The sequence below is a fragment of the Oncorhynchus tshawytscha genome, linkage group LG12 (genome assembly GCF_018296145.1).
Source record: "Oncorhynchus tshawytscha isolate Ot180627B linkage group LG12, Otsh_v2.0, whole genome shotgun sequence".
Classification (NCBI taxonomy): Eukaryota; Metazoa; Chordata; class Actinopteri; order Salmoniformes; family Salmonidae; genus Oncorhynchus; species Oncorhynchus tshawytscha.
In genome coordinates, this window is record NC_056440.1 from 25,646,094 (window position 1) to 25,665,857 (window position 19,764).

The following is a 19,764-nucleotide window of genomic DNA, read 5'->3' on the forward strand; positions in this document are numbered from 1 at the left end:
CAGTGGCTCTGGATGAAGAGGAAAGACCCCAGCTGGGCCCCGAAGTGAGAGGGCCAGGAGGTATGCGGTCAACAATGCTTGACTCAGGGAGGAGGACGCCCCTGCCATGCATAGTCCCATGGGATGTTGGCTATCAACAACAAGGCAACTCCTATGACTAATTGGGAATGGGACGCAAGCGTAGGATTGATCACCCTGTCGCTGGCCGCCTTTGGGGAGGGTGTATAGTGTGAAAGGCCGAAACACCCTAGGAACCAAAGGTACACTACTGACGATGCGCTCCCCAAATTTCAACACGCTCACTGTTCATTAACTCTTGGAAGTGCTTGCACAAAGGATAGTAACATCTCATCCTGTGTTCTTGGAATCTTAGTAAAATTAAAAATTTAAAAAAACTTGAATGGGTAGGTGTGTCCAAACTTTTGACTGATACTGTATATATACATTTTAAATCCCTGCCCCCGTCCCTGCAGGAGGCCTTTTTCCTTTTGGTAGGCTGTCATTGTAAATAAGAATTTGTTTTTAACTGATTTGCCTTGTTAATTTTTTTAACAAATATATTATTCACCATAGCCTGTTGTTTAGAAAACATATGCTTTATGGCTTTTCAACCTCTGCTATATTGTGGATTCAGAGCTATCTAATAGATCTCAGAGGGTTTTCTTTAATGGAAGCTTCTCTAATGTCAAACATGTAGGGTGTGGTGTACCGCAGGGCAGCTCTCTAGTGTCTTTTATATTTTTACCAATTACCTGCCACTGGCATTAAACAAAACCTGTGTGTCCATGTATGCTGATAATTTAACCATATATGCTAACATTCAAAAGTTTGGGGCCACTTAGAAATGTCCTTGTTTTTGAAAGAAAATCAATTTTTTTGTCCATTAAAATAACATCAAATTGGTCAGAAATACAGTGTAGACATTGTTAATGTTGTCAATGACTATTGTAGCTGGAAACGGCTGATTTTTTTCATGGAATATCTACATAGGCGTACAGAGGCCCATTATTGATCATTAGAAAACCCTTTTGCAATTATGTTAGCACAGCTGAAAACTGTTGAGCTAATTAAAGAAGCAATAAAACTGTCCTTCTTTAGACTAGTTGAGTATCTGGAGCATCAGCATGTGAGTTTGATTACAGGCTTAAAATGGCCAAAAACAAAGAACTGTCTTCTGAAACTCATCAGTCTATTCTTGTTCTGAGAAATGAAGGCTATTCCATTCACAGAACAGGGCAAACTGGCTCTAACCAGAATAGAAAGAGGAGTGGGAGGCTCTGGTGCACAACTGAGCAAGAGGACAAGTACATTAGAGTGTCTGGCCTGTCTCCTGGTAGCGCCTCCATGCTCTGGACACTACGCTGACAGACACAGCAAACCTTCTTGCCACAGCTCGCATTGATGTGCCATCCTGGATGAGCTGCACTACCTGAGCCACTTGTGTGTGTTGTAGACTCCGTCTCATGCTACCACTAGAGTGAAGGCACCGACATCATTCAAAAGTGACCAAAACATCAGCCAGGAAGCATAGGAACTGAGAAGTGGTCTGTGGTCACCACCTGCAGAACCACTCCTTTATTGTGGGTGTCTTGCTAATTGCCTATAATTTCCACCTGTTGTCTATTCCATTTGCACAACAGCATGTGAAATTTATAGGTCAATCAGACTTGCTTCCTAAGTGGACAGTTTGATTTCACAGAAGTGTGATTGACTTGGAGTTACATTGTGTTGTTTAAGTTTTCCCTTTATTTTTTTGAGCAGTGTATTTCAGTCTCTCTTGGCTAAGAGTTGAGGAGAGACTGACTGTTTCTTATAAAAAGAAAAAGTGATGCAATGTGTTGAACATTTCAAATTGCTTGCAGTCAACAGACACAGCTCTGACACACACTTACCCCACCAGCCATGCCACCAGGGGTCTTTCACAGTCCCCAAAACATAACAAAGTCACAAAAGCATACATTATTATATAGAGCCATTACTGCATGGAACTCCATTACATCTCATATTGCTCAAATGAACAGTAAACCTGGTTGAAAAAACCCCCAGATAAAGCAACACCTCACGGCACCACGCCTCTCCCCTATTTGACCTAGATATTTTGTGTATGTATTGATACATTCAGCTTGCCCTCACCTCAACCCTGCGCCTTGGCCATAACCCAAATGGTTCTCTGTCTGTCTGGACCGAGTCCAGCTCCAATACTTAAAAAAAAATGTATCCTTCCTTCCTTTTCATTGAGCCAACTGATCCAACAACATTGGATGGGTGAAACCAAGGGTCTCACTACAGTACAGGTGTAGCGGACACCAGCTTTTGACCTGCTCTGACAGGGGACAGCTAAAGGTAGTCCCTGAGTCTGGTGAGAGACTAACTAAACCTGTCATAAGATCTGCTCTCACTTGCCAGGTTGTGTCAGATCCGTGTGGACAGAGGAGAGGACAGGAACAGGCCACTTTAGACTGCTGACATACAGCGCTGCTGGTGGAACAGTGGTGTCAGAGCGGAGCAGGAATTGAGTGGAGAGCCACCGTCTGCCCTGGAGGTAGCATGTCTCTTTCCCACACACACTAAGCAAGTAAGTTTCACCTGGCCCAGTGCCCCAGGTGGGCGGGATTTGTTCATTCTTGGCCTCCAGAGGGGCGCAGCGGTCTAAGGCACTGCATCTCAGTGCTTGAGGCGTCACTACAGACACCCTTGCTCGAATCCAGGCTGTATCACAACCAGCCATGATTGGGAGTCCCATAGGGCGATGTACAATTGGCCCAGGGTCGTCTGGGTTTGGCCGTTGTTGGCAGTCATTGTAAATAAGAATTTGTTCTTAACTGATTTGCCTAGTTAAATAAAGGTTAAATAATTGGTCCTGAAGTAAAATCCCTACCCACCTGGGGCAGCAAGCCATGCAAAACGACCTTTCCCTCTATCCAAATCTGTGCAAACAGACTGGCATACAGACATTTTTTTTCTTCAGACGTGAGGTTGAATCTCTGCTCATGTAGTGGGTGGGAGGTATATGTATTTATTCAGAGCACTGGTTTAAGGTGAATGGCACCTTAAACCAGAGTGGGAGTAGGTATTTTTTACTAAGATTTCTCCACTTAATTAATTACATTCATATTTTTGGGGGGGATAATTGATTAGATACTTATGCTAAGGTGAGTCAGCTAAGAGTTGAGGTGTTGCATTAATTCAGAAGTGTCAACCAAATGACCAACCACAATCTCAGACAGAATGACTTATCCTACATCACATCAAAAATAAATAACATACATTTAGATGTACTGTGTTTTTGTATGAAATTAATCATGACAATATTACATTACATCTAAATGTATGAAATGAATCATGACAATATTACAGTACATCTAAATGTATGAAATGAATCATGACAAAAATACAGTCTTGCTGTTTTCTTCTTTCGTTACCTAAATAGTCGTGCTCTAGCAGGCTCTTACAGAGCTCTATCCAGAACCACTGTTAGACCACACTGAAGGTCTTCCACTGGACCACACGAGCCACGCTGGAGTTAGAAGTTGCCACTAACCACAGGTCTAGAATAACATTATTCAACACTAAACTTGAACCATTAGGAGAAAAGAAAAAAAAACCTGACCATGGACCACTGTTTAGGGGGTCCATGGTCCACTGTTTAACTACCTAGTCCAATGAACCACACTGGATGTTTACCAGCAAGACTGGTCATGTTTCTCCATTGAAGCAAATGCCCTCTATATCCCTATCAGAGTATCAATTTATTCTTTATTATTATTATAATACACAACCCAGTCAACCTGAATAGTTCCCAAACCACACGTCGAACCTCACAGTAACACTCGTTTTTTATTGCAGTTAAACGTACCGCCACCATCCCTACCCCTGTGTGTGTGTGTTAGTCCTGGGTTGCTATTGCGCTATTTTGTACTGCCTACATCCCTTTAATTACTGGGCTCTGACTATAATGGGATTACAGTTCTATACGAGTAGACCATGTTACTCTGACAGTGTGAGAGAATATTTATGTTTAATTGACGAGGTTACTTCTGATAACATGGTCACAGTACAAAAATATGTATGCATTCTAGGTACGGGAGGCCCTTGCTGGCCCAATCCAAAATTGGAAACCAGTCATTGAATCCTTTGTACATGCCAAACCATCAGTTTAAATAAGCAAGCAGAATAATATTTACCATGTTGTTATTAATATCATGGTCAAACACAAACATGTCAAGGAGGTATTTAACCTTCTATCTCTGGTGTATGATGGAATAATAATGTCTGTGCTATTGATTCCAATGCTGAGATGTGCGTGTGTGTCTGTGTTGTTCATTCCTTGTCTCCAGACCATCTCGTTTCCTCTTGATTCTCTTTGAGAGGCTCAGATGAGGAGTTGTGCTGGGGCAGCTGGGGCTGTTCGTAAAGTACCTCACCCTCAGAGGCTGTTGAGAGGAAGGGGGGTAGAGCTGGGAGAAACAGCACTGAATAAACAGACTGACTTCATCCCAAATGCCTCCTTTAGTGCACTGCTTTAAGCGCTGGTCAAAATTAGTGCACTAAATAAGGAATAGGGTGCCATTTAGAACTCTTCCAGAGAAAAGCCAAAGAGAAGGGAGGCCGAGGGGGGCTCAGGGGTTCCTATAGCCGGAGGTAGTTCTGACACAGAACTGAACAGCAGGGGGGACAGGCTGCTGTATGTCTGTATGCCAGATCACCCCCCCACACAGGACCCAGGGACCCCGTTTGTGTGCTGGACTGTGTATCACATTAGAGTTAGAGACATGAAGGCATTATTTAAATCCACAATGTATTATTGAGGACCCAGATATTTTCAAGGCGTTGCTTAGTCTTAAATGAACCACACATGCAGACACAGAAAAGACAGACACATGAGTCTCAAATGGCAACCACATTCCCTACATTTGTACAACTTTTGAACAGAGTCCTTGTGCCCTGGTCAAAAGTAGTACACTATACAGGGAACAGCTTGCCATTTGGGATGCAGAATTATGTATACAGAAAGGTGTGTCTGACAATACAGTAGTCTGAACCTTGATGCTCAGTCTAGATTTCTTTTTAAATCACAGAGACAAGACAATTTCAGAACGTTCAATTGAGCTGCCTAGTTTCAGTGCCATTATACAGGCAAACTTGTTTTGTCTCGTTTAAATTGGACTGAGCTTATGGTGTGTGTACCTGCGGAAGCTCCGCAAGGACGCAGTCCACGGCCCACATGTCGACGCCCACCCCATGCATCCTGGCACCGAACAACTCTGGAGAACGACGCCACCTGAGAGAGAGAGCAAACATTGTATCAAACACAGTGAGTGACACATTAAATGCTATTTAAAAATATATAAATAAATGGACAATAAAGACTTTGAAATGGAGTTTGAGAGTGACACCTACAGGTGACTGACTACCTGGTGAGTGTAGACTGCAGGGCTGCCGAGAGTTTTAGTCAAACAAAAATCAGACAGCTTCAGCAGCCCATTCTCATCCAGCAGCAGGTTATTGGGCTTCAGATCGTACACAGTGTTTACTATGGAGAAATATACAGTTGAAGTCGGAAGTTTACATACACCTTAGCCAAAAACATATAAACTCAGTTTTTCACAATTCCTGACATTTAATCCTAGTAGAAATTCCCTGTCTTAGGTCAGTTAGGATCACCCCTTTAGAGAATTATTTATTTAAGCTTTTATTTCTTTCATCACATTCCCAGTGGGTCAGAAGTTTACATACACTCAATTAGTATTTGGTAGCATTGCCTTTACATTTTTTTAACTTGGGCAAAACGTTTAGGGTAGCCTTCCACAAGCTTCCCACAATAAGTTGGGTGAATTTTGGCCCATTCCTCCTGACAGAGCTGGTGTAAATGAGTCATGTTTGTAGGACTCCTTGCTCGCTCACGCTTTTTCAGTTCTACCCACAAATTTCCTATGGGATTAGAAGTCAGGGCTTTGTGATGGCCACTCCAATACCTTGACTTTGTTGTCCTTAAGCCATTTTGCCACAACTTTGGAAGTATGCTTGGGGTCATTGTTCATTTAGAAGGCCCATTTGCAACCAAGCTTTAACTTCCTGACTTTGGCTTGAGATGTCTCAATACATTCACATAATTTTCCTTCCTCATGATGTCATCTATTTTGTGAAGTGCACCAGTCCATCCTGCAGCAAAGCACCCCCACAACATGATGCTTCACGGTTGGGATGGTGTTCTTCGGCTTGCAAGCATCTCCCTTTTCACTCCAAACAAAACAATGGTCATTATGGCTAAAGAGTTCTATTTTTGTTTAATCAGACCAGAGGACATTTCTCCAAAAAGTACGATCTTTGTCCCCATGTGCAGTTGCAAACCGTAGTCTGGCCTTTCTATGGCGGGTTTGGAGCAGTGGCTTCTTCTTTGCTGAGCGGCCTTTCAGGTCACGTCGATATAGGGCTAGTTTTACTTTTGTACCTGTTTCCTCCAGCATCTTCACAAGGTCCTTTGCGGTTGATCTGGGATTGATTTGCACTTTTCACACCTAAGTACGTTCATCTCTAGGAGACAGAACGTGTCTCCTTCCTGAGCGGTATGACGGCTGCGTGGTCCCAGGGTGTTTATACTTGCGTACTATTGTTTGTACAGATGAACGTGGTACCTTCAGGCATTTGGAAATTGCTCCCAAGGATGAACCATACTTGTGGAGGTCTACAATATTTTTTCTGGAGTCTTGGCTGATTTCTTTTGATTTTCCCATGATGTCAAGCAAAGAGGTACTGAGTTTGAAGGTAGGCCTTGAAATACATCCACAGGTACACCTCCAATTGACTCAAATGATGTCAATTAGCCTATCAGAAGCTTCTAAAGGCATGACATAATTTTCTGGAATTTTCCAAGCTGTTTAAAGGCACAGTCAACTTGTGAAAAGTGAAATACTCTGTCTGTAAACAATTGTTGGAAAAATGACTTGTGTTATGCACAAAGTAGGTGTCCTAACCGACTCGTCAAAACTATAGTTTTTTAACAAGACATTTGTGGAGTGGTTGAAAAACAAGTTAATGAATCCAACCTAAGTGTATGTAAACTTCCGACTTCAATTGTAATTGATTTATAACAAACGTACATTTGTTAATTTACATAAAATACAATTACAAATATAATTTCTGAAGTGGAGACGAGTCCATCACACCTAACTTTACCTGACACAAGCACCTATGAGAAGGTGTGTATTGTATGACAGTGTGTGGTGCATGTACTCCAGGCCCAGTAGTCATCACTATGAAGCCTTTGATGTTGGCTGGAGTCAGCACCAGAATGGTATCTTTAATCCCCACCTAGAACACAGGAGAGAGTTAGACCAGGGTGTCAGCCAGTCTCTCAATAGTCTACCTTTTCTTAACCCCAAGGCTGAAGGTCCACATACAACAAATCGCCTCTCAGGAAAGCACAAGCACAAGAGAATTTCAGCTCAACATCTCTATGTAGACACAGGCTATCAAATCCTCCTCGTATTTCAGTCTTCTGTGTCTGAGCTATTTATCTGTCTGTCTATGATTTGATAATTGCCATTAGATCATCCTGAGAGCTACGGAGAGGGTGGTATTGATTATTTAAGAGCAGCTACCACTCCTTAATTATGGCTCTAAGGGGGTCTGTTTTTCTACTCTCTAACTGAGTTTGATGTATTGGCAGTGAAACTGGGCACTCATCTGGAGCCATCTGGCAGACACAGACTCATAAATCCAGAGCAAATGGGAGAAAGACAAGGAGAGAAAAATAGGGATGGGCAGAGAGCGAGGGACAGAGTGAGGCAGAGACACAGACAGACAGATCCCCCAGGACAAGAGTTGGCCCTACAGAAACCCTAAGAGAGAGATAGAAGCAAACTAATACCATAGCTCTCAGGCTGCTCCCTCTCTCTGGTTCTCTCTGGGCACCAGCCAGTCTTTGATGTTCGGTATGACTGAACCCATATCTGTGCCTCAAGGAGAACATCACAGAGAGCTAACAGAATGAACAGAGTACTAGTCTATAAAGGGACCCTCTTGCATATCCAACAGAAACTTCGTACTTTGAATTAACCCATGAATCCCAAGCACTGGATGGAGTATCCCTCTAGTGGCCTCTAGTGCCCAAGGTCACTTTTAGACTAAAGTCGTGAACATCAGCATTTACTGGGGCCAGTTTCCTGGACAGAGATTAACCCTAGTCTTGGAGTAAAAAGCCATTTGGTGGAGTTTTTCCACTGAGCAAGCTTTTTTTAGTCCAGGACTAGATTTAATCTGGGTCCGGGAAACTGGCCCATATGGCCAAAACCTACAGCGCAGTTTTACCTCCAGGTCTGTCTCCATAAAGTCAAACACCAAGCTGATGTTGAATTTATGCCGAAATACATCAAGGAGCTGAGAAATAGACACACAATGGACACACATTGATGTAAGTGTAGGGACATATGATATTGTGCTTTCTTTGAGAACATGACATAATTTCACAGTAAAGGTGATGGTGATCAAGATAATTAGTATAGTTCATAAAGGATGCTTTGGTTGGGAATAATATCCAAATGAGCTTTAAATTATCATTAATGCAACTGATGATGAAACTGATGCAAAGCTCAACCAGGAACGCTACCCTGCCGCATGGGGCTTACCCCGATAATGTGTGGGTGACTTACAGCAGTTTAATCTCTCGACAAACTTGAGACAAATATACGGAATCAAATTTCATGGGGTGGTTTCCCAGACAAAGATGAAGCCTTTTCAATGGAGATTCTCCACAGCTTTTTAGTCCAGGACTAGTTTTAATCTGTGTCTGGGAAAACCACTCCCATACATAGTTTTAACCTTAACCATTCTGAAGCTCCTGTACTGGGATCCACAGACACTCCTTCTCAACAATGACATTTTTAGATAGATGAGTTTATTAGTCATATGCACAGGGTCGCAGATATAATTGCAGGGTACAGTGAAATTCTTAAACTCTGAGCTCTAACAGTGCAGGTCCATAAGAGAAGTGTATAAAACAATAATAATAACAATATATACATATTTACAACTGGGGGGGCGGGGGAGGGCAGGTAGCTGCCCAATGGTGGCTATTCAGCAGTGTGATGATCTGGGGGTAGAAGTTATTGGCCAGTCTCACAGTTTTTGCCATGATGCTCCTATACTACCCTGAGTCTGAGTGATAGACGTGGGGAGAACATACTGTGTCTCGGGGGGCTGAGGTCTTTGATGATCTTCTTGGCCTTCCTGCAACACCTGGTGTTGTAGGTGTCCTGGAGGGCAGGCTGTGTGCACCCATTGATGGGTTCAGCTGATCGTGCCACCCTCTGTAGAGCCTTGCAGTCAGCGGTGGTGGAGTTGCCGTACCAGGCTGTGATGCAGCTCGACAGTATGCTCTTGATGGTGCTCCTGTAGAACACGGAGGGCCTGCAGGGCCAGGCCGCTCTTGCACATTCTTCTGCCGTCTCTATGGCGGCTCTGTTGATGAGGGTGTGCCCAGCCTGGTTCCTCCTGAAGTCCAAAATCAGCTCCTTTGTTTTGCTGACGTTTAGGGAAAGGTGTTTTTTCCTGGCACCACACCGCCAGAGTGCCTACCTCCTCTATGTAGGTCTTCTTGTCGTTGTTTGTAATCAGGCCTACTAGTGTCGCATCGTCAGAAAACTTGATGTTGGAACTTTGTGAGGCTACGCAGTCCTGGGAATACAGGGACTTGGCAAAGAATAGTCTACAAAACTTAGTCCACTCTGTTCATAACAGAATCTAGTTTTGGGAACAGAAAACTCTACTGTGATCAAATGTTTCATCAATGAGAAAATTTGCTAAATGTCGGCCAAAATCCATCTCCTCCCACTGGGCTTCCTCTCATAACCATGGTGAGTGGAAATGCCAACCGGATGCTTCAGGTGCATACATCCAGTGAAACATCTGGCTCAATGTTCTGTGGTTATACTTCCCAGGTTTTACCCACATGGGCATGTGTTAGGCCTACACAAAAACCTTAAAAGGAAAAACAGGTGCTCCTGGTAATTACTTTGAAACATTCCTCACAGACTTTAGAGACATGCTCTTACCTTCTTGATGGCAACTATCGTGTCGTTGGTATTGTCTTGTACACAGTGGCAATGTGGGAAGGCAGGAAGAACAACCATATTCGTTGGTAAGTAAAACAGAGAGAAACACTAGCACCAACTTTAAAAGTGACAAACAGATACACGCAGCTAGCTAACTTATCAACAAACCGCGCTAACCTTAGCGTTGCTAGATAATTACTCTCATTTTGAAGGTGTTGCCTTTGTAGCAACCGGCTAAACCATTCATTGTCCTAACTAGTAATCAAGCTTTTCTCTTAATCTATACAGCGCTAACCTTAACAAAACGGCTCATACGAAAAACCCAACAATGGCAATATTATCATGTTTCTCATTACCTAACCCTCTCCCAGAGAATCGAGTTTTTCATATATTTTTTCTCTGGACTTTACGCCAAGCGCCACGATTTCAAACTGTAATTTATCCAACTTCCGGCTTTGTTAATTGTCTGTACGTATTTCCGGGTGAAAGGATGTATGTGTTGAGAGTTATGATTTCTGAACTACAGCGCCATCTGTTGATAACTGTAAACCTGAATTTTATATAGATGTGATTATAATCTAACCTTCAAAACAAAGAGCAACGACAGGTTGGTTGATCGATATGTTATGTCCGTTTGTCAAATTGAGAAAAGCATGTATTTGTAATATGGCAAATTATTTGATGAATGTTTATTTTGTAATGACTGTTTTATACAAAAATGGCTATTTTGAAGGCTACAATTTATGATCATATTTCATACATTTATTTATGTTATACTGCTTTAGTCTATTCATTACTTAAAACAGTTGGTGCCAGTCACAGCTATCAGGCTTTTTTTACTCACTCTTTCTAAATATTTGACAGTGATCCCCGAGACATGTCTCTTTCAGAATTGAAACCTGTGTGATATATGCACCAGTGAACACATGCACAGCTCCATGGCTTCTTTCAGCTCAGTCATATACTGTATATGCATCAGTGAACACATCTCCAGTCTCAAAATGTCATCTTCTACATCCCATCCCAGAGGATTAGACATGGGCCTGCCCCTCTGACCCTCACAAAGATAGATTGACATACACCCCACCCCCTACCACCCCCCCCACACACACACCCTTCATGTTTATGTAGAGCTTTGTGAAATATGCTGCCTCTAGCTACCCTTTATATGGGCTCTCTCTCTCACTCTCTCTCTCTCTCTCTCTCTCTCTCTCTCTCTCTCAGACACTCAAATTCATGCAGACTCCTTGGTCCTTATGTATGCATATAGTTGCCTCATGTTAAAGCTACATAACATACATGAATGACAGGAGCATATGTGCTCAAGCAGCTGGGATGGGGTGGGGGAGGAAAGAAAGAGAGGAAGAAGAGAAGGAGAGGAAATAAAGAGACTAGAGAGAAAGTGATGCATGGAGGATGTAGAGAGGGAGAGTAGAGAAGGAAAAAGTGAAAAGTACCAGAACATCAGCATCTGCTGCTACACCCAGATATAATAGCTAGAATGGTGCTGGAGGGAATAGCAGCCATTTTACGGACTCTTGATCAATTGTGCTATTTTGTGTGTGTTTTTTGACTGAAAAAAGCTTCTGGAAGTCAGAACAGCGATCACTAACCTCGATTTGATTTCAAATCCCCAACCTTCGAAAAAGGATGAGGTGGCGTTATATAGGTCGGCGTGCGGGATACCTGACGAGACTACGTCGGACTACGAGACTATTGACGAATGTGCAATCACTGGAGAATAAACTGGGACCTATCATGGTCCAAACATACCAACACAGTCGTGAAAAGGGCACGACAACGCCTCTTCCCCCTCAGGAGGCTGAAAAGATTTGGCATGTGCCCTAAAATCCTCAAAAAGTTATACAGCTGCATTATTGAGAGCATCTTGACTGGTATGGCAACTGCTTGACATCCGACCGTAAGGCACTACAGAGGGTAGTGTGTACGGCCCAGTACATCACTGGGGACGAGCTCCCTGACATCTAGGACCTCTATACCAGGAGGTGTCAGGGGAAGGCCTGTAAAAATGGTCAAAGACTCCAGCCACCCAAGTCAGATTGTTCTCTCTGCTACCGCATGGCAAGCAGTACCGGAGCGCCAAGTCTGGGACCAAAAGGCTCCTGAACAACTTCTACCCCAAACCATAAGACTGCTGATAAGACTGCTGAACAGTTACTTCCCATACAGAATCCGTCAATTTAAGCTATAGATATCTCTTTGTTTGCATGGGCTGCATCCGCATCCGCCTATGTCAACCTTCCGCATCTGTGGTGGAAGGTGGCCGAGCGGTGTTTATCAGACCGCTGACAACATGGAAATCGGTCCTCTGACTAAAATGTCTGGAGCATCCGAAAGGTTTGGCAAACTAATGGAACAACTCTATGGAAAGATGAGACTCTCATGTACATGATGCTGTTCTCTGTTTTGCTCTACGACCCCCACAAGTGTCACAGAACTCATCTGAAGGTAACCCATACAAATGAATGAAAGTATGGAGGTAGTTTTGTGCCAACAAAATAAGGGGTTAAAAATGTGTAAAAAAACAAACATTTTTTTTCCCCCTGAGCTTTCTTATATATCATAGATATAGGACATACACTTAAAAAACTTTTTTTTTTTTACTGTCTCATGCCATTTATGAATGTGTTATTCAATGCGTTTCCATGGGCTATAGCAGTAGAGGCCAAATCAATATTTTATCAAATCATTTTTTAATATATTACCGGTCAAAAGTTTGGGGTCACTTAGAAATGTCCTTGTTTTTGAAAGAAAGCACATATTTTGTCCATTAAAAATAGCATCATATTGATCAGAAATACAGTGTAGACATTGTTAATGTTGTAAATGACTATTGTAGCTGGAAATGGCTGATTTTTTTATGGAATATCTACATAGGCGTACAGAGACCCATTATTAGCAACCATCACTCCTGTGTTCCAATGGCACGTTGTGTTACCTAATTTAAGTTTACTGAACTGCAGTGTATATTTTTTTGATACCTAAAGGGTTCCTAAAATGTAATATCAAATAGCTAAATGATCCATGGGTTTGGTCATTTGTAAATCTAAATTGAATAAATGATGATAGATACATAGGAAGTTTCTGCATGTGTTTTGTAAATGACCACAAGAAAATGCCACTCTCTCCTTACATACAAAGAGGCCCAACTCACTTTTTGATACAAAACACAATGGTGAGTTCTGTAAACATCACCAGTAATAAACCTAAGGGCAAAATGGAAAACAACATATAGTGGTTTAAGTGTAGATTCTGCTGCATGCATATAGATAATATCCCCCAAATCTAAAATAGACATAAAAGTGGCATGGACAATTTCCTTCCTATTAACAAAAGTCAGACATGATTTGTTTCTGTAAAATAAATCAACTTCAACTTCTTCACCAGCTCAGTGACATGTTTGTTAAATGACAGTTTGTCATCAAGCCAGATGTGAAAAGGCTTTGCCAACTGATGGAGCAATTGAGTACAACACGGTATCATCAGCATACAAATTAATATATATATATATTTTTTACAGCATTACCAATGTTATTTATATAGATTGTAAACAGTAGTGGGCCGAGTATCGAACCTTGGCAGCCCTTTATGTAACTCAAGGAACTCAGATTTGACCCCATCTACCCTGATGGCCTGAGTTTTGTCATTGAGATAACTATGAAACCATCGGCAAGCATCAGTACCCAACTCTATGGAGGACAACTTATTCAACAGAAGAACATGGTCTACACTACAGTAACAACAGCTTTTGACAAGTTTACAAACATGGCGGCACAATTCTTTCTGTCCTCTAAGGCATTTACAACAAGCATGGTAGCTGTACTGGTGCTATGTTTAGGTCTGAATTTGGTTTGTTTAGCATTAAGAATACCATTCATAGATAGAAAATAATGTTGCTGTTTGTTGACCAATGGTTCTAGTGTTTTCGCAAGACAAGGGAGTCTGGAAATGGGTTGATAATGATCAAGATCACTAGTATCCCCACCCTTAAGCAGCGGTAGCACAAAAGCTGCTTTCCACACTTTTAGAATATTTCCTGATACTAAAGTTAAATAAAAAAATGCATGTTACTGAGCCAGCAATAAGGGAAGCTGCATATTTAAGCAAACACGGGTCCAAATGGACTTATTGGTGTTAACAGATAATAAGACAGCAAGAACTTCTGTTTCTGTGAGTTGCCAAAAAGAAAAATCCTGACACAGCCAGAAGAGGACTGGCCACCCCTCAAAGCCTGGTTTCTCTCTAAGTTTCTTCCTAGGTTCCTGCCTTTCTAGGGAGTTTTTCCTAGCTACCATGCTTCTACATCTGCATTGCTTGCTGTTTGTGGTTTTAGGCTGGGTTTCAGTACAAGCACTTTGTGACTTCTGTTGATTTAAAAAGGACTTTATAAATACATTTGATTGATTTATTGATTTGATTTGATTGAAAGGTCTACACACATTTAAAATGATAACTCAAAGGAGCAATGAAGAAACGAAATAGAAAAATTAAGCATTGTGATTGATTTATCTAATTTGATTGACAGATTTGTACCTTGTCAACTCAGGGACCTTGTCAACTCAGGGATATGAACTTGCAACCTCATTTTGAAAGGAAATCAAGCCTGGGGCCAAGGCTAGAAACTGTCTAGTTAGCTGATTAGCAGCTATTTAGGCAATTGAGAAAGAGGTGCACTGACTTTGTTAAACAGGCCAAATCAAACTACTTCCTTAGCACTAAGACAGACTCTGTTAAGTGATCCCTCTAAATTCGGAAAAAAAACATTAATTCACTGAAGCAGTGTAATTGAGGGGTAGCAGGTAGCTTAGAGGGTAAAGTGTTTGACTAGTAACCGAAAGGTTGCAAGATCGAATCCCCAAGCTGACAAGGTAAAAATCTGTCGTTCTGCCCCTGAACAAGGCAGTTAACCCACTGTTCCTAGGCCATCATTGAAAATAAGAATTTGTTCTTAACTGACTTGCCTAGTTAAATAAAGGTCAAATAAAACGGTGAATTTGCATTGGACATACATCTTCATTATATTTGCACAAGCAAGTAATTACCTTCCATGTCACTAGTGGTGGTGAAGTGTGATTTCCTCTCCCTAACTGGCTTGCTTGCTGCATTATCATTCAGTTAAGTCAAGGTACCCCTTTTAAATATTATTATGTATTACAATATGTCCTTTCTTTTCTACCATTGTAGAGCCACAATACAGTTATTCATTGATGTCAGAGTGGTGTCAGCTGTGTGTGTGATTTCTTCCTGTCAATTAAACCCCTTTACCTGGACATTCTGACTCCTCATATTTCTGGACTGACTACCGGCCTAATACCAGCATCTACGTTTTCCCCTAATTTTAATGGTCCTTCGAATCTACAAACCTAGCAATATTTTTCATGGTCCTTGGAGCCAGATCCAGTAACTGCTACAGCCGAAGGATGCCAGTTAACAGGTCCATCTGTGCCGATCAGCTCACCTGCCACAATATATCGATAATTAAGGCAATGGCTATGAGTCCACATACCACTGCTACGAGGGAGAGCAGCTAGAGGGTTCTCTTAAGCATTTGAGACGTGACATACTGCAGTCAAAGTGTCCTTTTTCCCTTTCAACAACTCATCACCAATCCAAGTCACCACCCAGGCTGACCAGCAGAGTAGAGGAAAGAGCCTCAGCCTTTTCATCGGTTGCAAATTCACCGGGTTCCCACCTCAGGCTAACCTCAACCAGAGATTTCCAAAATCAGCATCGAACCTCGACCAGTGATCCTCAGGATCAATGTAGAACCTTGACCAGAGATCACCGGGATCAGCATCTACCTGAGCGTGGACCACCAGTGACAACCTGAGAGGACTCACTGCGTTTACACAGCCAGCATGATGAAATGAATGAGCTCATTGAAGCAGAATAGAGGACAGAGCCTCAGTCTTCTCATCGGTTGCTAATTCACCGGGTTCCCACCTCAGGCCAACCATGACCAGAGATCGGCAAGATCCGCAAACTTCCGGCGCCGACAGAGATGGCCGCCTCGCTTCGCGTTCCTAGGAAACTATGCAGTTTTTTGTTTTTTTACGTGTTATTTCTTACACTAGTACCCCAGGTCATCTTAGGTTTCTTTACATACAGCCGAGAAGAACTACTGAATATAAGATCAGCGTCAACTCACCATCAGTACGACCAAGAATATGTTTTTCGCGACGCGGATCCTGTGTTCTGCCTTACAACCAGTGTAACCGAGTGGATCACATGCAGCGACCAAAAAAAAAACGACTCAGAAAAAGAGGGAAACGAAGCGGTCTTCTGGTCAGACTCCGGAGACGGGCACATCGTGCACCACTCCCTAGCATTCTTCTTGCCAATGTCCAGTCTCTTGACAACAAGGTTGATGAAATCCGAGCAAGGGTAGCATTCCAGAGGGACATCAGAGACTGTAACGTTCTTTGCTTCACGGAAACATGGCTAACTGGAGAGACGCAATCCGAAGCGGTGCAGCCAGCGGGTTTCTCCACGCATCGCGCCGACAGAAACAAACATCTTTCTGGTAAGAAGACGGGGGGGGCGTATGTCTTATGGCCAACGTGACATGGTGTGATGAAAGAAACATACAGGAACTCAAATCCTTCTGTTCACCTGATTTAGAATTCCTCACAATCAAATGTAGACCGCATTATCTACCAAGAGAATTCTCTTCGATTATAATCACAGCCGTATATATCCCCCCAAGCAGACACATCGATGGCTCTGAACGAACTTTATTTAACTCTCTGCAAACTGGAAACGATTTATCCGGAGGCTGCATTCATTGTAGCTGGGGATTTTAACAAGGCTAATCTGAAAACAAGACTCCCTAAATTTTATCAGCATATCGATTGCGCAACCAGGGGTGGAAAGACCCTGGATCATTGTTACTCTAACTTCCGCGACGCATATAAGGCCCTGCCCCGCCCCCTTTCGGAAAAGCTGACCACGACTCCATTTTGTTGATCCCTGCCTACAGACAGAAACTAAAACAAGAAGCTCCCACGCTGAGGTCTGTCCAACGCTGGTCCGACCAAGCTGACTCCACACTCCAAGACTGCTTCCATCACGTGGACTGGGAGATGTTTCGTATTGCGTCAGACAACAACATTGACGAATACGCTGATACGGTGTGCGAGTTCATTAGAACGTGCGTTGAAGATGTCGTTCCCATAGCAACGATTAAAACATTCCCTAACCAGAAACCGTGGATTGATGGCAGCATTCGTGTGAAACTGAAGGCACGAACCACTGCTTTTAATCAGGGCAAGGTGTCTGGTAACATGACTGAATACAAACAGTGCAGCTATTCCCTCCGCAAGGCTATCAAACAAGCTAAGCGCCAGTACAGAGACAAAGTAGAATCTCAATTCAACGGCTCAGACACAAGAGGTATGTGGCAGGGTCTACAGTCAATCACGGACTACAGGAAGAAACCCAGCCCAGTCACGGACCAGGATGTCTTGCTCCCAGGCAGACTAAATAACTTTTTGCCCGCTTTGAGGACAATACAGTGCCACTGACACGGCCTGCAACGGAAACATGCGGTCTCTCCTTCACTGCAGCCGAAGTGAGTAAGACATTTAAACGTGTTAACCCTCGCAAGGCTGCAGGCCCAGACGGCATCCCCAGCCGCGCCCTCAGAGCATGCGCAGACCAGCTGGCCGGTGTGTTTACGGACATATTCAATCAATCCCTATACCAGTCTGCTGTTCCCACATGCTTCAAGAGGGCCACCATTGTTCCTGTTCCCAAGAAAGCTAAGGTAACTGAGCTAAACGACTACCGCCCCGTAGCACTCACATCCGTCATCATGAAGTGCTTTGAGAGACTAGTCAAGGACCATATCACCTCCACCCTACCTGACACCCTTGACCCACTCCAATTTGCTTACCGCCCAAATAGGTCCACAGACGATGCAATCTCAACCACACTGCACACTGCCCTAACCCATCTGGACAAGAGGAATACCTATGTGAGAATGCTGTTCATCGACTACAGCTCGGCATTCAACACCATAGTACCCTCCAAGCTCGTCATCAAGCTCGAGACCCTGGGTCTCGACCCCGCCCTGTGCAACTGGGTACTGGACTTCCTGACGGGCCGCCCCCAGGTGGTGAGGGTAGGCAACAACATCTCCTCCCCGCTGATCCTCAACACTGGGGCCCCACAAGGGTGCGTTCTGAGCCCTCTCCTGTACTCCCTGTTCACCCACGACTGCGTGGCCACGCACGCCTCCAACTCAATCATCAAGTTTGCGGACGACACAACAGTGGTAGGCTTGATTACCAACAACGACGAGACGGCCTACAGGGAGGAGGTGAGGGCCCTCGGAGTGTGGTGTCAGGAAAATAACCTCACACTCAACGTCAACAAAACTAAGGAGATGATTGTGGACTTCAGGAAACAGCAGAGGGAACACCCCCATCCACATCGATGGAACAGTAGTGGAGAGGGTAGCAAGTTTTAAGTTCCTCGGCATACACATCACAGACAAACTGAATTGGTCCACTCACACAGACAGCATCGTGAGGAAGGCGCAGCAGCGCCTCTTCAACCTCAGGAGGCTGAAGAAATTTGGCTTGTCACCAAAAGCACTCACAAACTTCTACAGATGCACAATCGAGAGCATCCTGGCGGGCTGTATCACCGCCTGGTATGGCAACTGCACCGCGCTCAACCGTAAGGCTCTCCAGAGGGTAGTGAGGTCTGCACAACGCATCACCGGGGCAAACTACCTGCCCTCCAGGACACCTACACCACCCGATGCTACAGGAAGGCCATAAAGATCATCAAGGACATCAACCACCCGAGCCACTGCCTGTTCACCCCGCTGCCATCCAGAAGGCGAGGTCAGTACAGGTGCATCAAAGCTGGGACCGAGAGACTGAAAAACAGCTTCTATCTCAAGGCCATCAGACTGTTAAACAGCCACCACTAACATTGAGTGGCTACTGCCAACACACTGTCAATGACACTGACTCTACTCCAGCCACTTTAATCATGGGAATTGATGGGAAATGATGTAAATGTATCGCTAGCCACTTTAAACAATGCTACCTTATATAATGTTACTTACCCTACATTGTTCATCTCATATGCATACGTTGATACTGTACTCTATATCATCGACTGCATCCTTATGTAATACATGTATCACTAGCCACTTTAACTATGCCACTTGGTTTACATACTTATCTCATATGTATATACTGTACTCGATATCATCTACTGTATCTTGCCTATGCTGCTCTGTACCATCACTCATTCATATATCCTTATGTACATATTCTTTATCCCCTTACACTGTGTATGACAGTAGTTTTTTTTGGAATTGTTAGTTAGATTACTTGCTCGTTATTACTGCATTGTCGGAACTAGAAGCACAAGCATTTCGCTACACTCGCATTAACATCTGCTAACCATGTGTATGTGACAAATAAAATTTGATTTGATTTGATTTGATTTGACCCCGACCATAGATCCTCAGGATCAGCATCGACCCTTGACCAGGGATCACCGGGATCAACGTGGATTGCCAGTGACAACCAGAGAGGACGAGATTGATGTGCTCATTGAAGCAGTCAGGAAGATGGAAGGTTCCTACAGTCCACCCGACCACCATCACCAGTAGTTACCTGGACACTGAGCGTCTCATTCAGTCCTTCAACAGTTCTCTCTTCTTACATCT

The 19,764-nt window shown here is 43.4% G+C and overlaps 1 protein-coding gene across 4 annotated transcripts; it reads right to left on the minus strand.

Annotated features, from left to right (window-relative positions):
* Positions 1 to 3,541: 3,541 nt before the first annotated feature.
* LOC112262800 (serine/threonine-protein kinase KIN28) lies at positions 3,542 to 10,510 on the minus strand. 4 transcript variants are annotated; one of them, XM_024438568.2, is made up of 6 exons: positions 10,053 to 10,510; positions 8,311 to 8,379; positions 7,177 to 7,311; positions 5,401 to 5,436; positions 5,188 to 5,281; positions 3,542 to 4,433 (listed from the first exon to the last, which is right to left on the minus strand). In XM_024438568.2, exons 1-6 carry the CDS (start codon positions 10,128 to 10,130, stop codon positions 4,321 to 4,323), a joined length of 525 nt encoding a protein of 174 aa, XP_024294336.1. In that variant the 5' UTR covers positions 10,131 to 10,510; the 3' UTR covers positions 3,542 to 4,320. The 4 variants fall into 4 exon arrangements, 3 of the variants coding, with proteins under 3 accessions (XP_024294336.1, XP_024294337.1, XP_024294339.1); XM_024438569.2 differs by lacking the exon at positions 8,311 to 8,379; XR_002955414.2 differs by lacking the exons at positions 3,542 to 4,433; positions 8,311 to 8,379 and having other exon boundaries at positions 4,449 to 5,281; positions 5,415 to 5,533; positions 10,053 to 10,087; positions 10,409 to 10,510.
* Positions 10,511 to 19,764: the final 9,254 nt, after the last annotated feature.

Bases quoted from the DNA above. Each gene is read 5' to 3' on its own strand.
- LOC112262800 (XM_024438568.2), bottom strand. From the start codon at position 10,130: ATGGTTGTTCTTCCTGCCTTCCCACATTGCCACTGTGTACAAGACAAT. The intron at 8,380-10,052 runs GTAAGAGCATGT...TCTATTTCTCAG, and splicing joins CGATAGTTGCCATCAAGAAG to CTCCTTGATGTATTTCGGCA. The intron at 5,282-5,400 runs GTAGGTGTCACT...TCTCTCTCTCAG, and splicing joins CACCAGGTAGTCAGTCACCT to GTGGCGTCGTTCTCCAGAGT.